Raw genomic sequence first — 21,842 nt, forward strand, 5'->3', positions numbered from 1 at the left:
ATTGTGTTGCTTAGCAACGCAAAAATAGTGGAGACAAAAAAAAGCTGCTCAAGTGTGGAGTTCTGACGATAGAGAGAGTTAACGCTCGTTTTGACTAATTTCTCAAGGAACTCTAATATTTTGTGACACATAACGACTTGGGAAAGAACTAGAACGAGAGAAGAGGATACTGAAATTAGTGTTGGGCAAAATTCCTTGTTAAGAAGCTTTCAAAATAGAAAAGCTTTGGCGATTTGTTGAGGGATAAGATATTTTGTCTTTTGTTGTGGAACGTTTGCTCGGGAACCTGTTGCTACCCGGAGGAGTTATTAAGGGCACAAACATAGGCTTCTAGGAGCGAAGCGCTGTAAACAGAAGCGCGGTGTGCTTTATAAAATACAAAAAAATAAAAAAGATCAAGCTGGGTTTTGAGAATTTTTAGTTATGTTTAAGAATACATTTCAAAGCGGCTTCTTGTCCATTTTGTACAGCATTGGGAGCAAACCTCTACAAATATGGGATAAAAAGGTAAGCATCTGCTCATGTACCGAATAACCGTCATTTAGTTCATTTAGTTCATTTAGTTCATTTAGTTAGTCTGAAATGATTAAGTATTCATTAAGATAGGTGGCAAAAGAGCAATAAATGGCAAGATGGAGACTTTGGTTAGGTCCAAATCTTGGATTAGTACATCAGGTACACTGCAAACTGTGTGTAAGCTTAATAAGACACCTAATGATTACTAATGAATGCACACAATTTCTCAAATTCTAATGTGAATCATTACAGGACACGCATCAAGCCAAAGCACTGACTATCTATCTATCTATCTATCTATCTATCTATCTATCCATCCATCCGTCCATCTGTCTGTCTATCTATCTATCTATCTGTCTGTCTGTCTGCCCATCCATCTATCTGACTGTCTATCTATCTATCTATCCATCTATCTCTATCTATCCATCTATCTATCTATCTCTATCTATCTCTCTATCTATCTATCTATCTATCTACCTGTATATCTATCTATGTGCCTGTATATCTATGTAACTATCTATCTATCTGTCTGTCTATGTATTTACACCATATGGGCAAAAGTATGTGGACACCTGACTATCACACCCATATGTGGTTCTTCCCCCAAACTGTTGCCACAAAGTTGGAAGCACACACTTGTACAGAATGTCTCTGCATGCTGTAGCTTTACAATTTCCCTTCACTGGAACTAAGAGAAGCACACATGTTCCAGCATGACAATGCTCCAAAGAGCTCCATGAAGATACAGTTTGCCAAGGATGGAGTGGAAGAACTTGAGCGTTCTGCACAGAGCCCTGATCTCATCCCCACTGAACACCATTGGGATGAACTGGAACCCCGACTGCACCCCAGACCTCTTCACCCGACATCTGTGCCTGATCTCACTAATGCTCTTGTCTCTGAATGAGCACAAATCCCCACAGCCACGCTCCAAAATCTAGAGAAACGCCTTCCCAGAAGAGTTGAGAGCTTAATAGCAGTAAAGTGGGGACTGAATCTGGAATGAGATATCGGTGTGATGATCAGGGGTACACAAACTTTTGGAAATGGTTTCTCCATATGTATTTGTCTGTCTGTCTATCAATCACTGCAGGCAGTTGCCTAAATTCTGATGTGAATCATTTAGAGGAGATGACCAGCAGCTGCAGAACTATACACTGAGATTTCAGATCACCTGTCTACATTCAGCCGGTACACTCGGTATAACGCTGATTAAACTCTACTTGCAGGTGAGAAATGGCCATATAAAGCGTATTACGGACAACGACATCCAGTCGTTAGTGCTTGAGGTGGAAGGAACCAATGTCAGGTGAGCATGAACATGTAGCTGGACCTCAGTTTCCTCTTCATTCATTAAGATTTGCCTCATTACTGTCTCGCTCGCCTCCACAGCACGACCTACATCACATGTCCTGCAGATCCGAAGAAAACCCTGGGCATCAAACTCCCCTTCCTGGTCATGATCATCAAGAATCTGAAGAAATATTTCACATTTGAAGTTCAGGTAGGGACGACACCCTGGAGTGACACGCACACTCGCATTCACACTCTCTCTCTCTCTCTCTCTCTCTCTCTCTCTCTCACACACACACAGACACACACGCACGCATGTTCGCTTGCTCGCACACATACACACACACACACACTTTTATATATATATATATATATATATATATATATATATATATATATATATATATATATATATATATACACACTCTCTCTCTCACACACACACACACACTCTCTTTCTCAAACATACACACTCACGCTCTCTCTCTCTCACACACTCACGCTCTCTCTCTCTCTCTCTCACTCTCTCTCTCACACACACACACTCACACACTCTCTCTCTCACACATACACACTCACACTCTCTCTCTCTCACACACACTCTCTCTCTCTCACACACACTCCCTCTCTCTCTCACACACTCTCACACACACACTCATGCTCTCTCTCTCTCTCTCACACACACACACACACACTCTCTCTCTCACACATACACACACACTCTCTCTCTCACACACACACTCTCTCTCTCTCTCTCTCTCTCACACACACACACTCCCTCTCTCTCACACTCACACACACTCATGCTCTCTCTCACACTCGCTCACTCACACACACTCTCTCTCTCTCTCTCTCTCTCACACACACACACTCACACACACACACTCATGCTCTCTCTCTCTCACACACACACACACTCTCTCTCTCTCTTTCTCTCACACACATACACACTCACGCTCTCTCTCACACACACACACACACACACACACACACACATACACAGATTTCCTTTAATAGATAGAGGGAAAAGAGAGCTGACTTATTTTCCGTTTCAGCAGAAGCGTTACAATCAGTAATTACACACCTACGGAGTGACCTGTATGTCAGAGCGCTCTTCTCCGAGCACGGTGTTGTATCTCAGAGCTGCTCCTTTGTCTTGCATCAGGTATTGGATGATAAAAACGTGCGGCGGAGATTCCGAGCCAGTAACTACCAGAGCACCACACGGGTGAAGCCCTTCATCTGCACCATGCCCATGCGGCTGGACGACGGCTGGAACCAGATCCAGTTCAACCTGTCGGACTTCACACGGAGAGCGTACGGCACCAACTACATCGAGACGCTGCGAGTACAGGTGCGCACTGAGCCTAGGACAAAACGTCTTCGCTAGAAGTCAAACGCTTAAATGAACAGACTGTCTGCAGGTCCTTAAAAGAAAAATCCATTTGCATTCCCATCTTTAACATTAACGTAATCTTCAGTAGCGTCCAGGGGTGGTTCTGTAATGAAATTCTGAGTTGGTGTTTCATTTCATTTTGCTCAGTTTTCACTTATACAGTTAACCCTTTCCTTCATTACCCACAATGCCTTTCATCTAACTCTCGCTTCACCTCTGCCTAAAGATCCTTTCAGTCTAATTCCCCCTTCAATGCCATCGCGCTCGTCATCTAGTACATCTCTATCTAACCGACTCTCTGTCGTAACATCACTTCACTGCATTGCATTCTGGGACTTGCGTCCAGCATTTGCACTTCTTCTACATCAGACTGCTGATTTAATATGATGCTGGAAATAAGTGTTACTGTAATACCGTCTTAAATTTGTTACGAGACAAACGTTTTTACATTGTGTTCCACACAATGGCCTCGCATTTCATTTAGAATTTTTGTTTTTCTTTCTATAATTTGATTAATTTCGTTTTTGTATGATGTTTGAGTTGCTTTGCTTTATACAGCTGCAATCAAAATGATTCAGCCCTCATTACAAATCAGGTTTATTGCCATTAGGAGAAATAATTCTGTCAGTGGTATAAAAAAGAATCAGCAAATCCTACCTGCGATTATTAAAACAGTTATGTTAACGTTTATGTTCTGAGTATTAACGAACGGTCCGGTCATCTTCCAGATCCACGCGAACTGTCGCATAAGAAGAGTGTACTTTTCCGATAGACTGTACTCCGAGGACGAGCTGCCGGCAGAGTTTAAACTCTATTTGCCGGTACAAAACAAAGCAAAGGTGAGTTATTATTTTGTACACCGAGCACAATACGTGATACGGAAGAAATAAAACACTCAGAGGCGTGCCGTTACAGGAAAATCATCAACGACGGAGTGGTCTAACGTCGCCGTTAACCGCCCCGGATTCGATTATTTCCCTGTAACAGGATGCTCTGAAGTGTTTTATTGCTCTTATACAACAGCAAGTCACCGGAGATTTGCAATTTTACATTGATTAAAAAAAAAAAGACACATTGTAATTTTTAACCGTTTATAGTTATCTTATCTTATTATATGGTACAGCAAGTGTATATATCAGCTTTCCCTCTGTTTAGGTTAAAAAAGACTACTCTGTCTAAAAATCCGTCCTAAAGACTGTTAAAAATCACCGACACTGGAGACTCCTTCCGTAAATGTGACACAAACATGTCCTCCCAGAAAACTTCACGATGTCAGCGATTATATGTTGTTCTTTGTTACATGACATTTATTATTAGTCTTAGATTATGTGTATTGTCTACCATACAAGCCTCCGTGTAAGTTGTTACTATGGAAACGATACCATATTAGAATACTTTTTATGCCGCTGTTATCGAGGCTGTTTAATCACCTTTTGACGAGTCGGGATTGAGAATTGGACAGCTCTGTGGTTAGAAAGACTGGTGTAAAGTCAGAAATTCAGTCCAGTAACAGTTAGACTGCATTTCTTTAGTTTAGATCTGTTATAGCTTACTAACACCTTTTTTTCAACTCCCCCCCCCCCCTTTATTTTTACAGCAGTAACGTGGAACCTTTCCTCGATTCCTGCAGTTTTTCCCCCTCACCAAATTTCCAGTCATGTGACTTTGCCTTGTTTAGTTTAGGTTTTTTTTTTTCTTCCTGTGTTGTATGTTTTATATGCACAATGTGAGCGGAGAATTCAGCCCAGAATGTGAATTCAGCATTCAGACCCACAAAAGTAACATATTATATTACTGTATGTGTGTGTGTGTGTGTGTGTGTGAGATACACATGAAAGACATCATTGGCTTGACCAGCTTTATTTTCTTATCCGGAACGTCAGCTGCCACAATACGTCGGAACGTACGTAGGAACGTAGCAATGATCTGTACATCATTATGTTAAAGGTCGTGGGCGGAAATTGTGCGATTTATAGATTTTTTTTTTTTTTTTTTTTGGCACCTGTCACTAAAATAAACCTCCTTATAAAACCAAATCTGTATCAAAAATGTAATTACATGGAAAAGTCTGGAATAGAAATACTTTGATTTGTATATCATCTTTCAGCCATTCAATGAAAGTCTATTACAAAGTAATTCATGGAATTCACATCTTTGGGTCAAAAGGATTTGAAAGTACCTCAATACTGGTCCAGTCACTTGAAATTACAACAGCATATTCATTCAAATTTGAACTGAAATTAAAATGTAGAACACTGTTTCTAAGGATAAACAATTGTTACAATCTTTTTTTTTTCTCTCTCTCAAATAATACACATTCATTTGAATTGTAATTAATTTGTATATGATTTGCTAAATAATAACTGATGAAGAAACTCTGCGAGGTTCTGGAAACGCATGCGTTGTAGATAAAGTGCAAAAACCTAAATGGCTTTACTATGTAAAGGAAGCGAAACTATACATATAGAAGCTGAATGAAACAGTATGTGTACATATCACAAAGTGTGTATACTGTTTATAGAATGTTCATGAAACAGAATCAAAAAGCAAGAAGGGGAAAAAATGGTCATGGTGTAAGCTCGAGTGTGTGAGCTTCAGGGCAATTTAATGCTGATGCTTTGCTTTGGGCAGTGTGTGTGTCTCTCTCTCTCTCTCTCTCCATGTCTTTCTCTCTCCCCCCCTCCTCCCTGTTTCTTTCTCAATATCTCTTTCTTTTTCTGTCTGTTTATCTGTCTCTCTCTGCGCTTATAAAGTGCATTAGCAGAGGATTTGCCTCTTCGTGGTAATGACGTAAGCGTCGTTCTTGCTCGGATCCTTAAAAATGTTGAAAAATCGGTTTGGGGGTTGTTTTTTTTTTTTGTTTGTTTGTTTGTTTTTAAATTCAGCATATTGCTTATGGTGGTGAAGCCCCGCCTTCTGTCGCACTTCCATAATGAAGCACATAGTAATCATGGACGTACATGAGCACAGCAATGGGCTGACCGATGATCAGAGAGATCCACACCGCTGCGTTGCCGTAGTTACCTCTCAGGAAGCGGCCCACGAACATGGCAAGCGGAATCTGAAAGCAAAAATCGATTAGAAACGCTATCTTGGTCAATGGTTTGTGTGTACTGCGACTTTATTAGCGTAAAACCAGGGATTCTACACTAACCTGAGCCATCATTCCCATGAACGCCCAAAGCCGGAACATCTTCAGAGGCACGCTCACCAGGTACTGAGACAGAACAAACACAACTGGATATTGAAAATCAGACGTTTGGATGCGCAATTCGGTCAAACGGCAAATTCTAAAAGTTTGGAAAAAGTGCTCCAAATTATTTACTTTATATTCGTGCACTGTATTTGAATTGTAGACAAATAACCTCACTAGGAAAACCATTAAAATGGCTCAATGTGCCACAAGTCTAAAATGATACATACTTGAAAATTGTAAAAAAATTGTAACAAAAGGTACCTTCTTTAACGTTCTTTGTTGTATACGTTTGCGATATTTAGCAGGATCGCAAATATCTTTAATGATCAGGATCATAGACTGTCAGAGATTTTGGGTGGGTTGCACCAATAAGGATTCAATTCGGCACAGTTTAGAGCTAATCTAGGATTTGTTGATCTGGGCTTTATTTTAAATCGACTTGTGTTGCACCACTTCAATTTTAAACACAGATTAACAAATCAGGGGATTAGAATTCTAACCCGTGATTAAAACCTCCATTTACGATTCGTTTTCTCCGTCATGACGGATTCGCCATTGACGATATTTCATCAACGTGGAAATACTTGAGTTCTCCAGTGTAACTATAAACAGCAATGATGTTCAGTGAACTTTAAACAGAAGGATCGTGAACTTTAAACTTTGAATAAAAACAAAAAAAAATTCAACTGCCGTTATTAACCGCTCATTCGCATACAGGTTGAGAAAATGAAAAGATTATAGTCTGTCCCGGTTTATTGTGAAATTACATCCAGGATTAACGTGATGGTTTAAATGTAAGACTGCTTATTTTGAAATATATAAACCTTGGTTTAATCTAGATTTAAGCGTAATCCTTATTGGTGCAACCCACCCTTTATGACATATACGTGAAATTATATTGTGTTAAGTGTTAACACCTCGTGAAAGAAAGCGGAGAGAAAAAACACGGCGATCTGAGCTGTCAGCCTGTTCAAACCTCTTCTCAACATGGGCTTATAAAAGTGCCTGAGAGCAGAGAAGAAACAGAAAGCAACCGATTCATTAGGCAATACAAATGTGTGACTGACATTAACGAGGCTGTTGAACCCCAAATCTGATGCACTCTGGGAAATCGTAATAACCGAACGTAGCTCGGACTCACCGCAGGCACCATTTATGGACAGGGATGTTCCAGTTTGACCAGAAATATGGCACTGTTTCTGAGTTCCTACAAATAAAAGAAACAAACTCTGCAGTTTGGATTACCTTAAAGGTGCAGCTTGTATTTTTTTTTTTTAAAAGTGTGTTTAGACGTGTAATAATCGTCTAACTTTAAAGCTGCATTAGAAAAACTGTGATTCACGGTATTATCATTCGCAGTAGGATCTTGAGTAGTGCCTTCATTTCCACTAGTGCTTTTGTTTATGCTCTTCTGGCCCAGAAATTAGCTCCACCCCCCGCCAGAACATGTTATGTTTTGTTTACAATGTAGTGCACAAGGCAGACATAGTTTACGCACGGGTCGTAGTGGTGTGGCTTGTAAGACGAACACGTTTTCATGACCCAGACACCAAAGGGTTAAAAATGGCTTCTTTGATGCGGTTAATGAGGGACCTGTAAATGGATGGGTAGATGGTCTAGAACAACAACAACATGTACGATACTCACCACCAGTCTCGATAAAATTCTCGGTCTCCAAACTGCATCAGTTCAGCGACAAAGTTCATGGAGGAGTGGAATAACCAGTAAAAAAAGATGAGCCATATTAAATGATTAGGCACCTGTAGGAGAAGAGGACCGGGTTGATGAGGAGATGAGGAGGAGAGATTTTTTATTAAAAAAAAAAAAATCTAACACAATCCAAACCTTTTTAACTAAGCTTTAGAATAAAAAATGTTTATTCAAACACCTAAGACGGGCATCATTACTCTCCTACAGGGAACAATTCATAGCCATCAACATGATGTATATAAATTTTTATTATTTGAAAAAATCTGAATATTACAACATAAATGTGTGCAAAATGACGCTATTTAAAAAGCGCTGTGCTTCCAGTGCAATACTTATTTATGCCAAATATAACGAAATCAGTATGTAAACAAAACTGTTTCCATAAAACAATTTTTTTTTTAAATGTAAAAAAGTAAAATGCCCCTAAAATATATGGAAATAAAGAGCATGTTATAATACGGTGACTGGATTTATTCTTTAATTCCCTCTGATCCGATCCAGAAGTTTCTGCTGATATTGGCCTGATATTGAGACACGGACTACGTTTACATGGACAGCAGTAATCTAATTATTGATCTTATTCCGAATAAGATGATATTCTGATTAAGGTGTTTACATGAGTCGCTTTTAGAATACTCCTTTCATGTTCCTCTTTTACATGTTATAGAACATACATGGATTAACGGCACACGTCATTACGTCCCCGCGCCACGCCGTCCGACGTTCCCTCCAGAATTTCACGTATCGACGTACAGTTCATCTTCGTTATGGTACCGTTTTAATTTCACGAAAGCTTCAAGTGCGGTTAATTATTTGTCGTGCTATACGTGCAAATAGACGACTGCTTGAAGCCGTGAGCTGTGTCCGAATCCGCATACTTACCTACTATATATTAGATGAAATACATGTATATCTCCTATTATATACTGTTGTAGGTAAGTACGCGGTTTGGGACGCAGCCGCGCTCTCTTGTTTGCCGTCAAATGGTTGAGCATTGCCGTGTGTCTATGTGTCATGTCATAGAATGCGGTGAAAACTCCCACACGATGTTAATAGCGTGATTAAGGTGTGTACGTGTCTGTAACGCACGTCAATGACGCGGCTAAAACAGGAATACTCCACATGTCTTAATTCCATTTGTGTTTACTTCGAGTGTGACTTTAATCGGATTAAGGTCATCAATAATCGCTGTTTACATGCTAGTTTCTTAATCGGGTTCATATCGGATTATTGTTGTTCATGTAAACGTACCGAATGATATCATTTACAGTGAGGACAGAAGGAAATATGAACAGGACAATTACAAGTATCCTGTACTCACAGCAAGCTTCAGGAGGCGCTCCACCATCCTGGACAAGTCCATGTCCTATGACAAAAAAACCAAACGGAGATCTATTCAAATTCATCAAAATATCACAAAACGCTGTATTTCTTTTTTTTAAAACCACACAGAACAAGTAAGCGTTTCTCTGAGCAGTGCTTATACTATTTATACTACAGTCTTTCATTTTCTAGGTTTCCTTTTTTAGTTTCTATGAATGCAAACCATTTTAATAAAGCCAAATATGTAGTGGGTTTGGTCACGCACTGACGGACTGGATAGGGCAGTGGTAGCTCGGGGGTTTGTAGCCAATATTGGGCCCTTGAGCAAGGCCCTTAACCTTCAACTGCTCAGATGTATAAATGAGATAAATGGAAGTCGCTCTGGATAAGGGCGGTTGCCAAATGCCATAAAAGTAAACGTAAAAGCATGATTTCAACAACACTGTAGTATTATGATAACTAATGCAGTATATTATGTTAGTTAACAGAACTGTAATGTAAAGTGTTTATTCATTAAAACCAGTCTATGACCGATTGTGGTTTGTTCATGTTCAATTGTGACTCTGAGAACATTACCTTTAAACAGCATTATGCGTAGATTGGATTTTATTTAATGTATAAGACACGTTGGATTAAAAAAACAAAAACAAAAAAAACCCCTAAGAACAAATGAATGCAACTATATGCAAAAGCTTTACCTGAAAAGGCTTCATGGAGTTCTGGATAGTCGGCACCATCCACTAGAAGACCGATCATTTATACGTTAAAGGAAATACACAAATGAGTAAAAATGGAGAAAAAAAACGAGCCCGAGTTTGTCCACACGTACCTGCTGTATCAAGCCGACTTGTAACTGCATCAAAAAGAGCTGTAATTAAAACAGATATGGTGTGGCATGAGTATTTTGGACCTATAAGTGTCAAATGATCAGTCATTTGGTGATAAATTATTTATAAGCAAGTAATAAGTTGTTAACTAGTTAACTATGGCTTCAAAATTTGAGTAAATCTTAGTGAAACGTTAGCAAATGTGAGGCTCATAATCAATATGATGATTTAAAAAAAAAAAGAAAGAAAGCATTTAATCGTTTATGATCTTTTAAGAAATATAAAAATAGATGATCGTTAGTTCGAAGATGATGAGATGTTGATTCACGTTCTATATATAACTCGGTCAATGACTATGTTTATATGAAGATGCGTTTTATTATAGATATACTAACAGTTCATTCACAGGGAAATGATCGGAAAATCGTTTTGGTATTAGAAATAAAGCACTTGGGGACACGCTGTTGGAAAATCATCAACTCTGGCCACATCACACCACTTCATAGCGGCAGGACATGATATTTTCCCGATAACAGCATGACACTGTTTTATTCCATATTTAATGAATCGTTAATATAAACTATCGAGTAAACCTTCGAATACTTGCTTATACACCTTATATGAAAATGTTACCAACACTTATATTTTGGTGTATTTGGGGCGGCTGTGGATCAGGTGGTAGAGCGGGTTGTGCACTAATCGTAGGGTTGGTGGTTCGATTCCCGGCCCACGTGACTCCACGTACCGAAGTGTCCTTGGGCAAGACACTGAACCCCAAGTAGCTCTCGATGGCAAGTTAGCGCCTTGCATGGCAGCTCTGCTACCATTGGTGTGTGTGTGTGTGTGTGTGTGTGTGTGTATATGAATGGGTGAATGAGACACAGTGTAAAGCGCTTTGGATAAAAGTGCTATATAAGTGTGGACCATTTATATCTGTATATGGTTTATAGACGATACTTTTAACAGATGAATACACACAGTCAGGTCTGGTTGGATTTGCGATTCAAACTCACCATTTCAAAAAGTCTCCTGAGCAGGAAGCGCTTCCGTATCCGTGGGGACCGGGGGAAGTTCAGCTCGTAGCACAGCGTTGGGGCAAAAATGAAATAATACATGTCTACCGAAAAAGGAGAAATGGGACAGGACATGAATAGAGTGGTATGAGAGAGAGAGAGAGAGACATGACCTACACAGAGAGAGATAGAGAGAGAGAGAGACGACCTACACACACACACAGAGAGAGAGAGAGAGACATGACCTAAACAGAGAGAGAGAGATGACCTACACAGAGAGAGAGAGAGAGATGACCTACACAGAGAGAGAGAGAGAGAGATGACCTACACAGAGAGAGAGAGAGAGAGAGAGAGACATGACCTACAGAGAGAGAGAGAGAGAGAGAGAGAGAGAGAGATGACCTACACAGAGAGAGAGACATTTTTTCTTTTTTTCTGTGTACTGCTTATTTTGTGTACAGCGCTTTCAGAAGCTGCTTTTAAAGGCGCTCTATAAAAGAGAGTTTATTATTATTATTATTATTATTATGATTATTATTATTCTTCAAGCTACAAAGTGGGGGTGGGTGGGTGGGGGGGCATAGATGCCTCCATGTTCGTCTTTTGTTAGCATCAATGCAGCCTCCTCAACACACAAACTGTATAGTCAGTGTTAGGGTTAACCCTAACCCTTAATGATAGGGTTAACCCTAACCCTAACCCTAACCCAAGCGAATATGTCTGTATGTTGAGTGACCTAAAGCGGATACTTATACACTACCCGTCAAAAGTTTAGAAACACTCATTCTTTATATTTTATATACTTTATATTTTATTGTTTCCCCCACATTTTATAATAATAATAAAGTCATCAAAACTCTGGAGTAACACAAGTGGAACTATGGGAATTATGATGTGATAAAAAAAAAAAATCCAAAATCAAAATAATTTAATATTTTAGCATCCTCAAAGTAGACACGCTTTTTGCCTAGAATTTCCAGAAATGTATTCTTGGCGTTTTCTCACCAGATCTCTTGAGGAATTTCCCCGAGATGCTTTTTAAACAGTATTAAAGGCGTTCCCACCGACGCCGGACTCTTATCGGCTGCTTTTCGGAATATTCCGCTCCGAGTCGTCCGTTTAAATGTAAATAAAAAGTCCGTTTTCTAATGAAAGACACGAATACGTCGGCACGATTATATTTTTGTCTACGACACCGATTTCACACATTTAATCGCACACCTTCAGATCAAAAGATTTTTAACATCATGAGAAACATTTCAGTCGAGTGTCCACAAACTTTTGACCGGTAGTGTAGATACGGTATAACTCGGTTAAAAGTAAAGAAAGGCTCACGTGTTTACTGTCGTTTTGACTCTGAATCCTGACTTTATCCGAATAGGAAGTCGAGGGAGCGTTTTATTTGTATTTTCCGAGTCTATTTCCTACAGTTATGAGTTTTAACTGAATGCAGCAGGAGGTCTTGTAATACTTCTGATCGTTCATGCTGTGTGTGTCTCTGTTCTTGGATCCTAACTGTCTCTCTCCGAGTCTGATCTCTTACAGTTACTGATCTCTTACCTCTGTGGGTGAGATTGCCCGGGTAGGTCACATGACTGTGTGCCGCGTTCCCGTTGGCTCTCTGCACAGACGGACCTGCAGCCGGTGACAGAAGAGTAGATTAGCAAAGGGTCAGAAAAAAGAAATAAACATCTCCCGAATCAAGCAATCAGAAGCTTGTGATCTGAGCGGTGTATAGCTGTCAGTACCTTAATCATCTAACATTAGACGCTGCCAAAAGAACAACAACAAAAAAAAAACAGATGTAATAATCTTCTCTATGTTAAAAGTGTCACATGTTGGCCTTCTTTATAAAACATTTCATTACAATTATAGCAGTCCAGCAGATGGCAGCATAATCAATGATGAATATCACACAGCAAAAGTCAACAAAAGCATAGATACCCAGAGTAAACTAGAGTAAACTGAATACACACACACACACACACACACACACACACACACGAAAGCCTTGTTATTTCACACTCCAGTTTTTCTCGTGTTACTCCAGGTCAGCTGGATTAAATGAGTCAACAATTAAAGCGCACTCATGTTTATCCACTCCAGCCTGAACAACGTTAACCTGACTCCGGTGTTCCTGGGACAGAACAAAACCTCTTTTCCCTTGAGGAAATGCAGGCTGGGACACAGTAGGGTCTGTTTCACTGCTCCGAGTACTGAAACTGTCCTTTTTATCAGCCAGTACCATCATTTACCCCCCCCCCCCCCACGAGTTGTATGGGTTTTGGAACTGAAATGTAATCGTACTTGGGGGTGGGGCTAGCTGCACTGTTTATGCATATTGTGCCATATTTGTAAAAAATATTTCAGAATTGCAGATTTTTTTCAATCCCACGAAAAAAAAAAATTGGAGATGAGAACACACATTAAAATCCAGCAGAGACCAAAAGAAATGTAACAAAAAACTATAAAGGAACTATATGAAAGAAAAATGAACAGAAATAGAAATTCATAGACCGAGCTCCATACCAGTGTGCAAAAATGGCAACAACCAATAAAGACTATAAAACAAAAGACTGAGTAAGATGACGAAGTTGTTGTTCTTCTCTGTAGCTTTAGAGGCAGAGATTCAAGGGAACGTTAGCTGCATGTGTGACGTTACTGAATGCAGCCACAGTTAAAGACAGACATTGCATCATGTGCCAGTGAACATCCCAAACAGAGAAACCGTGCTGTAGGATTACATGCCATATTCTGTTTGTATTGTTTGTTAGAGATTCCACTGTTATTTACTAGAGATGCACCGATGTATCGGCCAATAATCGGTATCATCCGATGATTATATCCTGTCGATCAAAAGAGGGCGGGAAAACGCATCGGATTCGTGCTGTGTGTAAAGACGATGTCTCTTGTGTGGAACGACGAAACTGCAGTTTGTAATCTCTGTAATCTCTGCACTGATCAACTTTTACACCGGAAGTGAGCAGCAGTGAAGCGGGAGTTTCGGTGTCGGGTCTATTTTATTTTGCTGCTCTGCTCACGCTGAATTAGAGCTCCAGTACACTGTTGAAAGATTTAAATGAAGATGAGTTGACAAATATATATATATATATATATATATATATATATATATATATATATATATATATATATATATATATATATATATATATTGCACAGAACAATATATTTGTAGAGTAGTATATTTCATATACAGTTAATGTTAATATATAAAAAGGTTTATATTATATATGACCAGTTTGATGTTAATGATGGAGTAGAAATGTTTGTGTTTGTGGAGAGTGAATGTGAGACTAACAGGAGGTTTTTTTTTTTTTTTTTACAATTCAGTCAATGTTAATATGAATTAATAACATTCAATAAGTTAATAATCTTACTTTAATCTTCAGAATTGAGTCCATGTGTTCATGTTAATTAATGTGTGTTTGTTTATGAGACCAGTTACTGTCAAACAACTTGTTGAAATGGAGAGAATAAAGTTTTTTATTTGTTTATGTTTGTTTTAGTTTATCTTTCAGAATTATGGAATTAATTATTATTCATTTAAAAGAAGATATAGAAGGTAGAACTCTCGGTATCGGTTATCGGTATCGGCCGATATCGCTCTGAATGATCGGTTATCGTATCGGCTGAGAAATTTAGAATCGGTGCATCTCTATTATTTACTAATGTTCATTTTAAAAAGTGTGTTCTTAAGGAGTTACAATCACATGGACACTAACAGTGTAACTCATTAAAAGGCAAAAAGAATAATAATTGTAACACTTTGGGGGAAAATAATTAAAAATAAACACTGATATTGAGACATTTTTCAATCAAATTAGGATATTTCTTAGTTTCAAATAACATATTGTTGAACACCGAGTCGAGTATTTTATTTCATATAACTAGTCACGCAGCAGTCGGACGTGTGCGGTGTGCAGTGTGTGTGATGTTTGTACTCACAGGAGTTGGAGCGAGACAGTTTTCGGGCTTGGACGTGTCTGATTTCCCGGCACCATTTATTCACATCCCTGTAGGAGTAGAGCTTCAGAAAGAGGACTGTGTATACTAATAGTGCAATGATTCCACCCACTGCAAACACACACACACACACACACACACACACGCACACACACACACATGTGCACACACAGGGTACAATTAGGTTAATGTTGGAAATTTCAACCAGTGCATAATAACAACAACAGAGCGAAAACTACAATATTCTCATTGTTAATGAGAGTAATTTAAAGATTTAAATAAATTTAATGAAAATTCATTAATTAAATGTCTTGATGCTTCACATTGGTGCATGTAATTGTGCGTAATCTGAATGGACACATTTTCCAAATCAATACCGTCCATAATCCTTCATAGTCCAAATATATTATCTACAAAAAATTAAATTTAAAATACACCAATCCACCCACTAGGGGACAAAAAGCACTTGGTTAGAAATATATAATTTTTTAATAGACATTAATGCCACTTAAGAGAGAGAGAGAGAGAGAGAGAGAGAGAGAGTAAAGAAAAGGAAGAAGAAATAAACCAACAAACAATCAAATACCTATATAAAAAAAATACTTACAGTGCCCTCCACAATTTTTGGCACCCTTGGTAAATATGAGCAAAGAAGGCTGTGAAAAATTATCTTTATTGTTGAACTTTTTGATCTTTTGTTTAAAAAAAAATTCAGAAAAACACTCTGCTCTCATGGATATCAAACAGCTGCCAACACAACACAGTTTTATCTAAAATAAAACAATAAAGAGGATTTTTCACAGCCTTCTTTGCTCATATTTACCAAGGGTGCCAATATTAGTGGAGGGCACTATACGTAAATAAAAACGAACGAATTCGCAAGCGAACAAACAAACAAATTAAATAACCGTCATTTTTTTAAAAAAAATGGCCCGTACCACAAGCAGTTTATGTTACGCAAGGAGTGTATGTTACAGATTTTTAAAAACCTATTTTAGAAATCTGTAAATCAAGCAGGACACAAATGAATAAAATCCAGCAGAGGCTAAAGAGAAATGAGAGAAATGTAAACGAACCAAGAAAAAGCTTCAAAGAAAAGATATTTCCGAAAGCTATTTCTTTAGTCCATACAAAAGTCCAACAAAACTCCAAGGCTAAGGCTAAGGCTAAGGCTGGTACATTTATAGCTACGTGTGTTAGAGAAAAAAAAAAAGAAAGAAAGAGAGAGAGAGGGAAAGAAAGAAAGAAAGGAGATGTCCTAAACAAAGATTATTTGCTCTAGAGGTCAGCTACAGCTCTCAAAATTAGGATCAGAAGGTCCACATATAAAAATCTAATCTAAGAATATTAGCGGTTCGCACAGCTCTAAGAAAATCTGACACGGATCAGCATCCTGTTTGGACCGAAATATAGATTTGAAACTTTTAATCACAGCCCAAAATGGTGTTGGAGTAAAACAAGTGCTCTTCCTGAGGAAGTGTAAACCGGGCAGTTCTCAGAGTGACACACTTTACAATACAGATTAAGATATGTCCAGAGGCCTACAGCATTAACAGATCATCTCTTGTGTACGTATATGAAGGAAACGGTACCTGGGGTCATAGAGGTCAGTGTGTGGACGGTGGCTGATGGAAAGCACAAAACAGCCATGAGATTGATGCAGTAAAGGAACGTCCCAGTGCTCTCTGAGATTCTGCCCTGAAAGCAAGTGACGAAAATATAATACATCTGTGCATACGATTATCATTACTACGTACTTATACAGCTGACTTTAGTTCGAAACTCTCCTGAAGCATTCGTGCAGTGCGACTCTCACCATCGCCAGCTGTCTTTCCGTGTGTAGAGCTGCCATGATAAACGCGTTAGATGCTGAAAGAACAAATCCGCAAATCAGACCCGCGCAACCTTACTGTAGTGCGACAGCAGGAAACATCGATTAGGAAACCGCAGCTCATGATCTATTTATATCCTAAATAAGGATATACGGATGATATATGGACCGGTTTCATGCCTGAATAATATAAGCATGTACACTGAAAAGCGAAAATCACAGTATGACCATTTCTTTGGCGTAAATATGAGAAGTTTAGTGCCAAAAGGACAAAAAAGTATTGCACTTAAATAAGGAGATAAGACTGCACTTACTCATTGTACTCTGATTCTTCAAAGTCTTTTTGATTAAAACACGAAACCTGTCCTCTTCTCTCTTCATTTAAGTTCTATTAAATGTATTCATGTTTTGATTTTCTGCATTCTTTAGCATAAAACCTGTCCGTATTGTACTCGTTCTACCTTTATATAGGCACAAACCTGTACACATTTCTCTCCACTGTCCTTATTTAGGCATTCGATCTATTAAACCTGTCTTTACATAGGCACCTTTCCTTGATCTTATTAACGCACTCACTGATTCTACTCCTCCGTCATTATTCTGGATGTACTCCGATTCTGTCTTTTTCATTTAGTCCATATTCCACTCTTTTCTCTATGATTTCGATTCTAAACGTCATGGATATTTTTTTTTAAGTTTTCTGTCCTTCTTTAGCATAAAGCCTGTCATGAGGTGTAAAAGCCTGTAATGTGACTAGGTTTCGTCTCTAAATAAGAACAGAAATGAGACAAGGTTCATTTCGTGTCCTAAGTAAAGACAGAAGAGTGGAATATTGACAGTTTTTGACATGTTTTAGGTTCATAAATAAAGTAAAAAGACAAATGTGATACGTTTTGTAACTAAATAAGACTAGAAGAGTGACATATAATAAGTTTTATGCATAAATAAGAACAGAAAAGCAAAATGTGAATAGTTTTTTTTTTTTTTTTGCCTAAATTAACCTTTGAAAAAGTACAATATGGTAGGTTTTGTGTTTAAATGAGGAATGAAATGAAATGAAATAAAATGTTTTTGTGCCTATTATAAAGAGGGAATGAAAATATGGCCTTTTTTCTTGCCTGAATAATGACAGAAGAGTAGATGTGAAATATATAGTGACAGAAACGTATAATATGAACAGATTTTGTGCCTAAAGTAGGTCTGCAAACTGTAACTGCTAAATCATAAGCTAAAAACTATCAATTACCAATGATAAGGCATGCAGCGGGCCAGCTGTATGGGTCCTTCAAGAAGAGGGAGACCACCTGGATGGGGTCCACAAGTATGCCATATCTGTACAGATGAACAGAGAATAAACATGATGAAACCACTGAAGCAAACAGACATAGTGTCCTAAACGAATACGAACACAGGTACGGACAGTAAACAAATTACTCTTTCTTTCTTTCTTTTTGTTTTTTTTTTTTTTTTTACAAGAAGCTTGAGACTAGGTGTGCAGCAAGACTGGGAACACAAAGGATGACACAAAATCCTATGCGGTTGCCAGGTTTCAGAAAATATTCACACCCCAGAATGAGACGACATGAGGAAGAAACCTTGAAAGGAAGCAGACTCCAAAGGGAATCCATCCTCATCTGGGTGACATTGAATAGTACGAATATAAATAATTCCCTTCTATAACCGTGTACTGCACGGTCAAAAAATGCAATTATGAGAAAAAAGACTTTGTTCAACCGACTCACATTGTTTAGGCGTATGAAAAGGTAGACATTTTTTTCAGTCTGTCCGTGGAAAACAAGTTCACAGTAGTGCACATTTCTTATATATGCAGATATGCAGATTTTATACGCAGAACCTGGCAACCCTGCTCACTGAACAAATGCCAAGTTCATTAACATGATATTAACACGAGAGTCACTATTCCTTAATCCTTCCACTTTGAGTCCAAATACGAAAGCAGATATGAATATTTCGAGCACTAAACCTATACAGATAACGGCACCGTGTTATATCCTTAGTACACTTAGCGTATACCCTTCTTTATTGATCTTTATTCTTTTATCTTCATATTTTCATCTTTATCTGTTTTATACACCTCATATACTCATCTTTATCTTTTTATACACTTGTTAAATTTACTACTTAATCTTGTGCCCTGTGGAAGGGGGCGGGGTCATCTTTGGAAGAGACCGCTCCCATCAGGATAGGAATATTACGTCACAGGATAAAGGTCACGGATTTTTCAATCATGCTTCTCTGTAAGGGGACGAGCGTGGCTAAGCTGTGCTAGCAAAAATATATAAATGCCCCAAAGCAAAAAAGAGCCCCCGTGCCCCCCCCCCCTTTAATGTCACCCATCTGTGTAAACAGTAATCATCCACTTTATTAATAACACCTGTACACCTGTTCATTCATGCAATTATCCAATCAGCCAATAATGTGGCAGCAGTGAAATGAATAAAATCATGTTGTTGGTGCCAGTTAGTCTGGTTTGAGTAATTCGGAAACTGTTGATCTCCTGGAATATTTATGCACAACAGTCTCTAGATTTTACACAGAATGGTGCAAAAAAAAATCTCCCAAAAACAAACAAACAAACAAAACATCCAGTGATTTACGCCTTGGTGATGAGAGAGGTCAGAGGAGAATGGCCAAACTGGTTCAAGCTGACAGGAAAGCTATGCTAACTCAAATAGCTACTCTTTACAACTGTGGCGAACAGAAAAGCATCTCAAAACACACAATACATTGAAACTTGAGCTGGATGAGCTACATCTACGGTGGGATCAATGTGGTCTTCTGCTGTTGTAGCCTGTAATGGTTAATGCATTAACCATTTGCGCTAACTTCTCTTCTTCCTGGATTCTGTTGGTGTTGAATTTATCCAGTGTAATGCATGTAGGCGACTCATTGTCAGTATTGTGAAAGTAACACTTAGATAACCAAGATACTAAAAGGTACCATGTACCATGCACTTACTTTATGAGGTTCTCCAGGAAAAGGCGTGCATTGGACAAAACCTTCAAAAACAAAGAAAGACGTGTCAATTTGTCTGTTTCGACAATGTTATAGTTAATAATTGGAAGATTTTTGTATCGCAATGATCACCATTAACCACATGATCTATAGGGTTGTAAAAACAAAACAAAACTGCTATCACAGGGGATCAAAGTCTTTAGCCATGAGATACCAGACTGGATTACCAGTAAATTCCTTTATAGGTCAATAAAGAAGGGTGTTAACAATTGAGCTCTTGGAAAACATCATGGTGTACTGTGTTTTATGCGACTTTTTGGCATCACAGATGTAGTACATAAAAATGTGACTGGTTTTAGACAGCATGCTGCAAAACTGCAGCCTGACCTCATTACAACGACGCTCATATGGACGCTTTCCACTGGAGGAACTTTGCCACAATGAGCCCCTCTGCAAGCCTCACATTCGCGCCCTACTCACGTTTCCTGTCCAGATAAAGAATCTGCATGCACATATTCACATATTCATGTATTCGTAAACAATAAGTAACCCGTAATGGCCAGGAGTGCTGTCTACACCTTCTTAACACCCCCAGCACTATTACAGCAAGGCAAAAAAGAAGCATGGTTACTAAGCAACAAGTCATTCACACAGACACAAATAAGGGCATTTGGACACACTGACCTATTTTGGCGCTGCTACAGTACCACTCTTCAGAGCGCTGTAGGCAGATACTGACATGGCAGCCATGACCAAATAACAGCAACTCAATTATTTGATGGACCTGCCTTTTCAGTTTGCTAGGTAACACCAACTTGTTGCTTTTCTGGTTGGCCTCAAGCTGAGTTTTCCCACCGATTGCTATTTCACCATCATAAATTTAAGTAGTGCAAAAGAAGGTGTGACATTTTCAAATCCACCAGTCCAGTGGGATTTGATTTTCATGCTTGTTTTGGTCCAAACATTGACCAAAATGCGTCCATGTTGCCTTTACAAAGGCAGCTATATTGCTTGGCCACAAGTCAATTTTCCCATCTATTGCTATTTTCACCACCATCAGTTAACATGCTGTGTTAAAGTGGCAAAAAATGGGGTGTGGCATTTTAAAATCCACCAGCTCATTGGGATATTCGCACCTGTTTCCATCCCAAAAAATATGTCCGAGCTACTGCTTCTTAGCGCAGATGTACAGAAGACTTGAGAGGTATTTTCCCGACCTCAAGCGAGTACCGCTCACTGCAGAACGAAAAGTCCAGGGGGTGGAGTCAGACGTGATCCAGTTTCTAGTACCTGGACGGAGTCAAACCAAAAATCCAAGGGATGGAAACAACTCTGTGTGTTTCAAGCTGGATAAGTGTGTGTGTTGAAAAATATTTGTATAGCGTATTGTCTCAAAGCAGCTTTACAGAAACATATAAACATAGGATAGAGATTTTAAGTGTGTGAATTTATCCCTATTGAGCGAGACGGTGGCGATGGTGGCGAGGAAAAACTCTCTAAGATGATATGAGAAAGAAACCTTGAGAGGAACCAGACTCAGAAGGGAACCCGTCCTCATCTGGGTAACAACGGATAGTGTGAACGTAAAAGAAAGTTCATTATGGTTTTATATGAAGTCTGTTTGTTGAACTAGTCCACTGTTCACTAAAGGAGACCTGAGTGTAAAACTGCATGTGGTAATTGCAGTCCCAAGGCCAAAGTAGCAACCGTAGTCCCAGCAACCACAGCGAGAATGTCCATGTGGAATTCAGGTCCAAAACCATTCCCATGGTACTTC

The 21,842-nt window shown here is 38.8% G+C and overlaps 2 protein-coding genes across 4 annotated transcripts in view; one reads left to right on the top strand and one right to left on the bottom strand.

Moving 5' to 3' along the window:
- On the top strand, nt 1-9,969 carry cfap20 (cilia and flagella associated protein 20). Of its 3 annotated transcripts, none has more exons than XR_008384559.1 (7): nt 3-507; nt 1,746-1,825; nt 1,909-2,020; nt 2,975-3,163; nt 3,934-4,044; nt 4,803-8,670; nt 8,779-9,969. XR_008384559.1 is itself a non-coding variant. In XM_053612860.1 (6 exons), the coding sequence occupies exons 1-6, from the start codon at nt 424-426 to the stop codon at nt 4,382-4,384; spliced, it is 600 nt and encodes a 199-aa protein (XP_053468835.1). In that variant the 5' UTR covers nt 1-423; the 3' UTR covers nt 4,385-4,651. The 3 variants fall into 3 exon arrangements, 1 of the variants encoding a protein (XP_053468835.1); XR_008384558.1 differs by having other exon boundaries at nt 4,803-7,653; nt 8,613-9,969; XM_053612860.1 differs by lacking the exons at nt 4,803-8,670; nt 8,779-9,969 and adding an exon at nt 4,361-4,651 and having other exon boundaries at nt 1-507.
- dgat1a (diacylglycerol O-acyltransferase 1a) overlaps nt 5,050-21,842 on the bottom strand; it is a 26,355-nt gene continuing 9,562 nt past the window's right edge. The window contains exons 3-17 of the mRNA XM_053612859.1: nt 20,069-20,109; nt 18,336-18,421; nt 17,075-17,127; nt 16,851-16,956; nt 15,241-15,369; nt 12,835-12,909; nt 11,275-11,378; nt 10,264-10,302; nt 10,133-10,174; nt 9,433-9,477; nt 8,049-8,161; nt 7,543-7,608; nt 7,319-7,406; nt 6,360-6,422; nt 5,050-6,266 (exon numbers count right to left, since the gene is read on the bottom strand). Coding sequence (XP_053468834.1) covers nt 6,099-6,266; nt 6,360-6,422; nt 7,319-7,406; nt 7,543-7,608; nt 8,049-8,161; nt 9,433-9,477; nt 10,133-10,174; nt 10,264-10,302; nt 11,275-11,378; nt 12,835-12,909; nt 15,241-15,369; nt 16,851-16,956; nt 17,075-17,127; nt 18,336-18,421; nt 20,069-20,109 — 1,218 coding nt within the window. The 3' untranslated portion in view covers nt 5,050-6,098. The remainder of the gene's footprint in view (nt 6,267-6,359; nt 6,423-7,318; nt 7,407-7,542; nt 7,609-8,048; nt 8,162-9,432; nt 9,478-10,132; nt 10,175-10,263; nt 10,303-11,274; nt 11,379-12,834; nt 12,910-15,240; nt 15,370-16,850; nt 16,957-17,074; nt 17,128-18,335; nt 18,422-20,068; nt 20,110-21,842) is intronic.

Source organism: Ictalurus furcatus, chromosome 24, assembly GCF_023375685.1.
Source record: "Ictalurus furcatus strain D&B chromosome 24, Billie_1.0, whole genome shotgun sequence".
Taxonomy (NCBI): Eukaryota; Metazoa; Chordata; class Actinopteri; order Siluriformes; family Ictaluridae; genus Ictalurus; species Ictalurus furcatus.

What these genes read in the sequence shown, in the direction of transcription:
- cfap20 (XM_053612860.1), top strand. Translation starts at nt 424, where the DNA reads ATGTTTAAGAATACATTTCAAAGCGGCTTCTTGTCCATTTTGTACAGC. An exon ending in TACAAATATGGGATAAAAAG is followed by an intron (nt 508 to 1,745) that starts GTAAGCATCTGC and finishes CTCTACTTGCAG; the next exon opens with GTGAGAAATGGCCATATAAA. An exon ending in TCGAGACGCTGCGAGTACAG is followed by an intron (nt 3,164 to 3,933) that starts GTGCGCACTGAG and finishes GTCATCTTCCAG; the next exon opens with ATCCACGCGAACTGTCGCAT.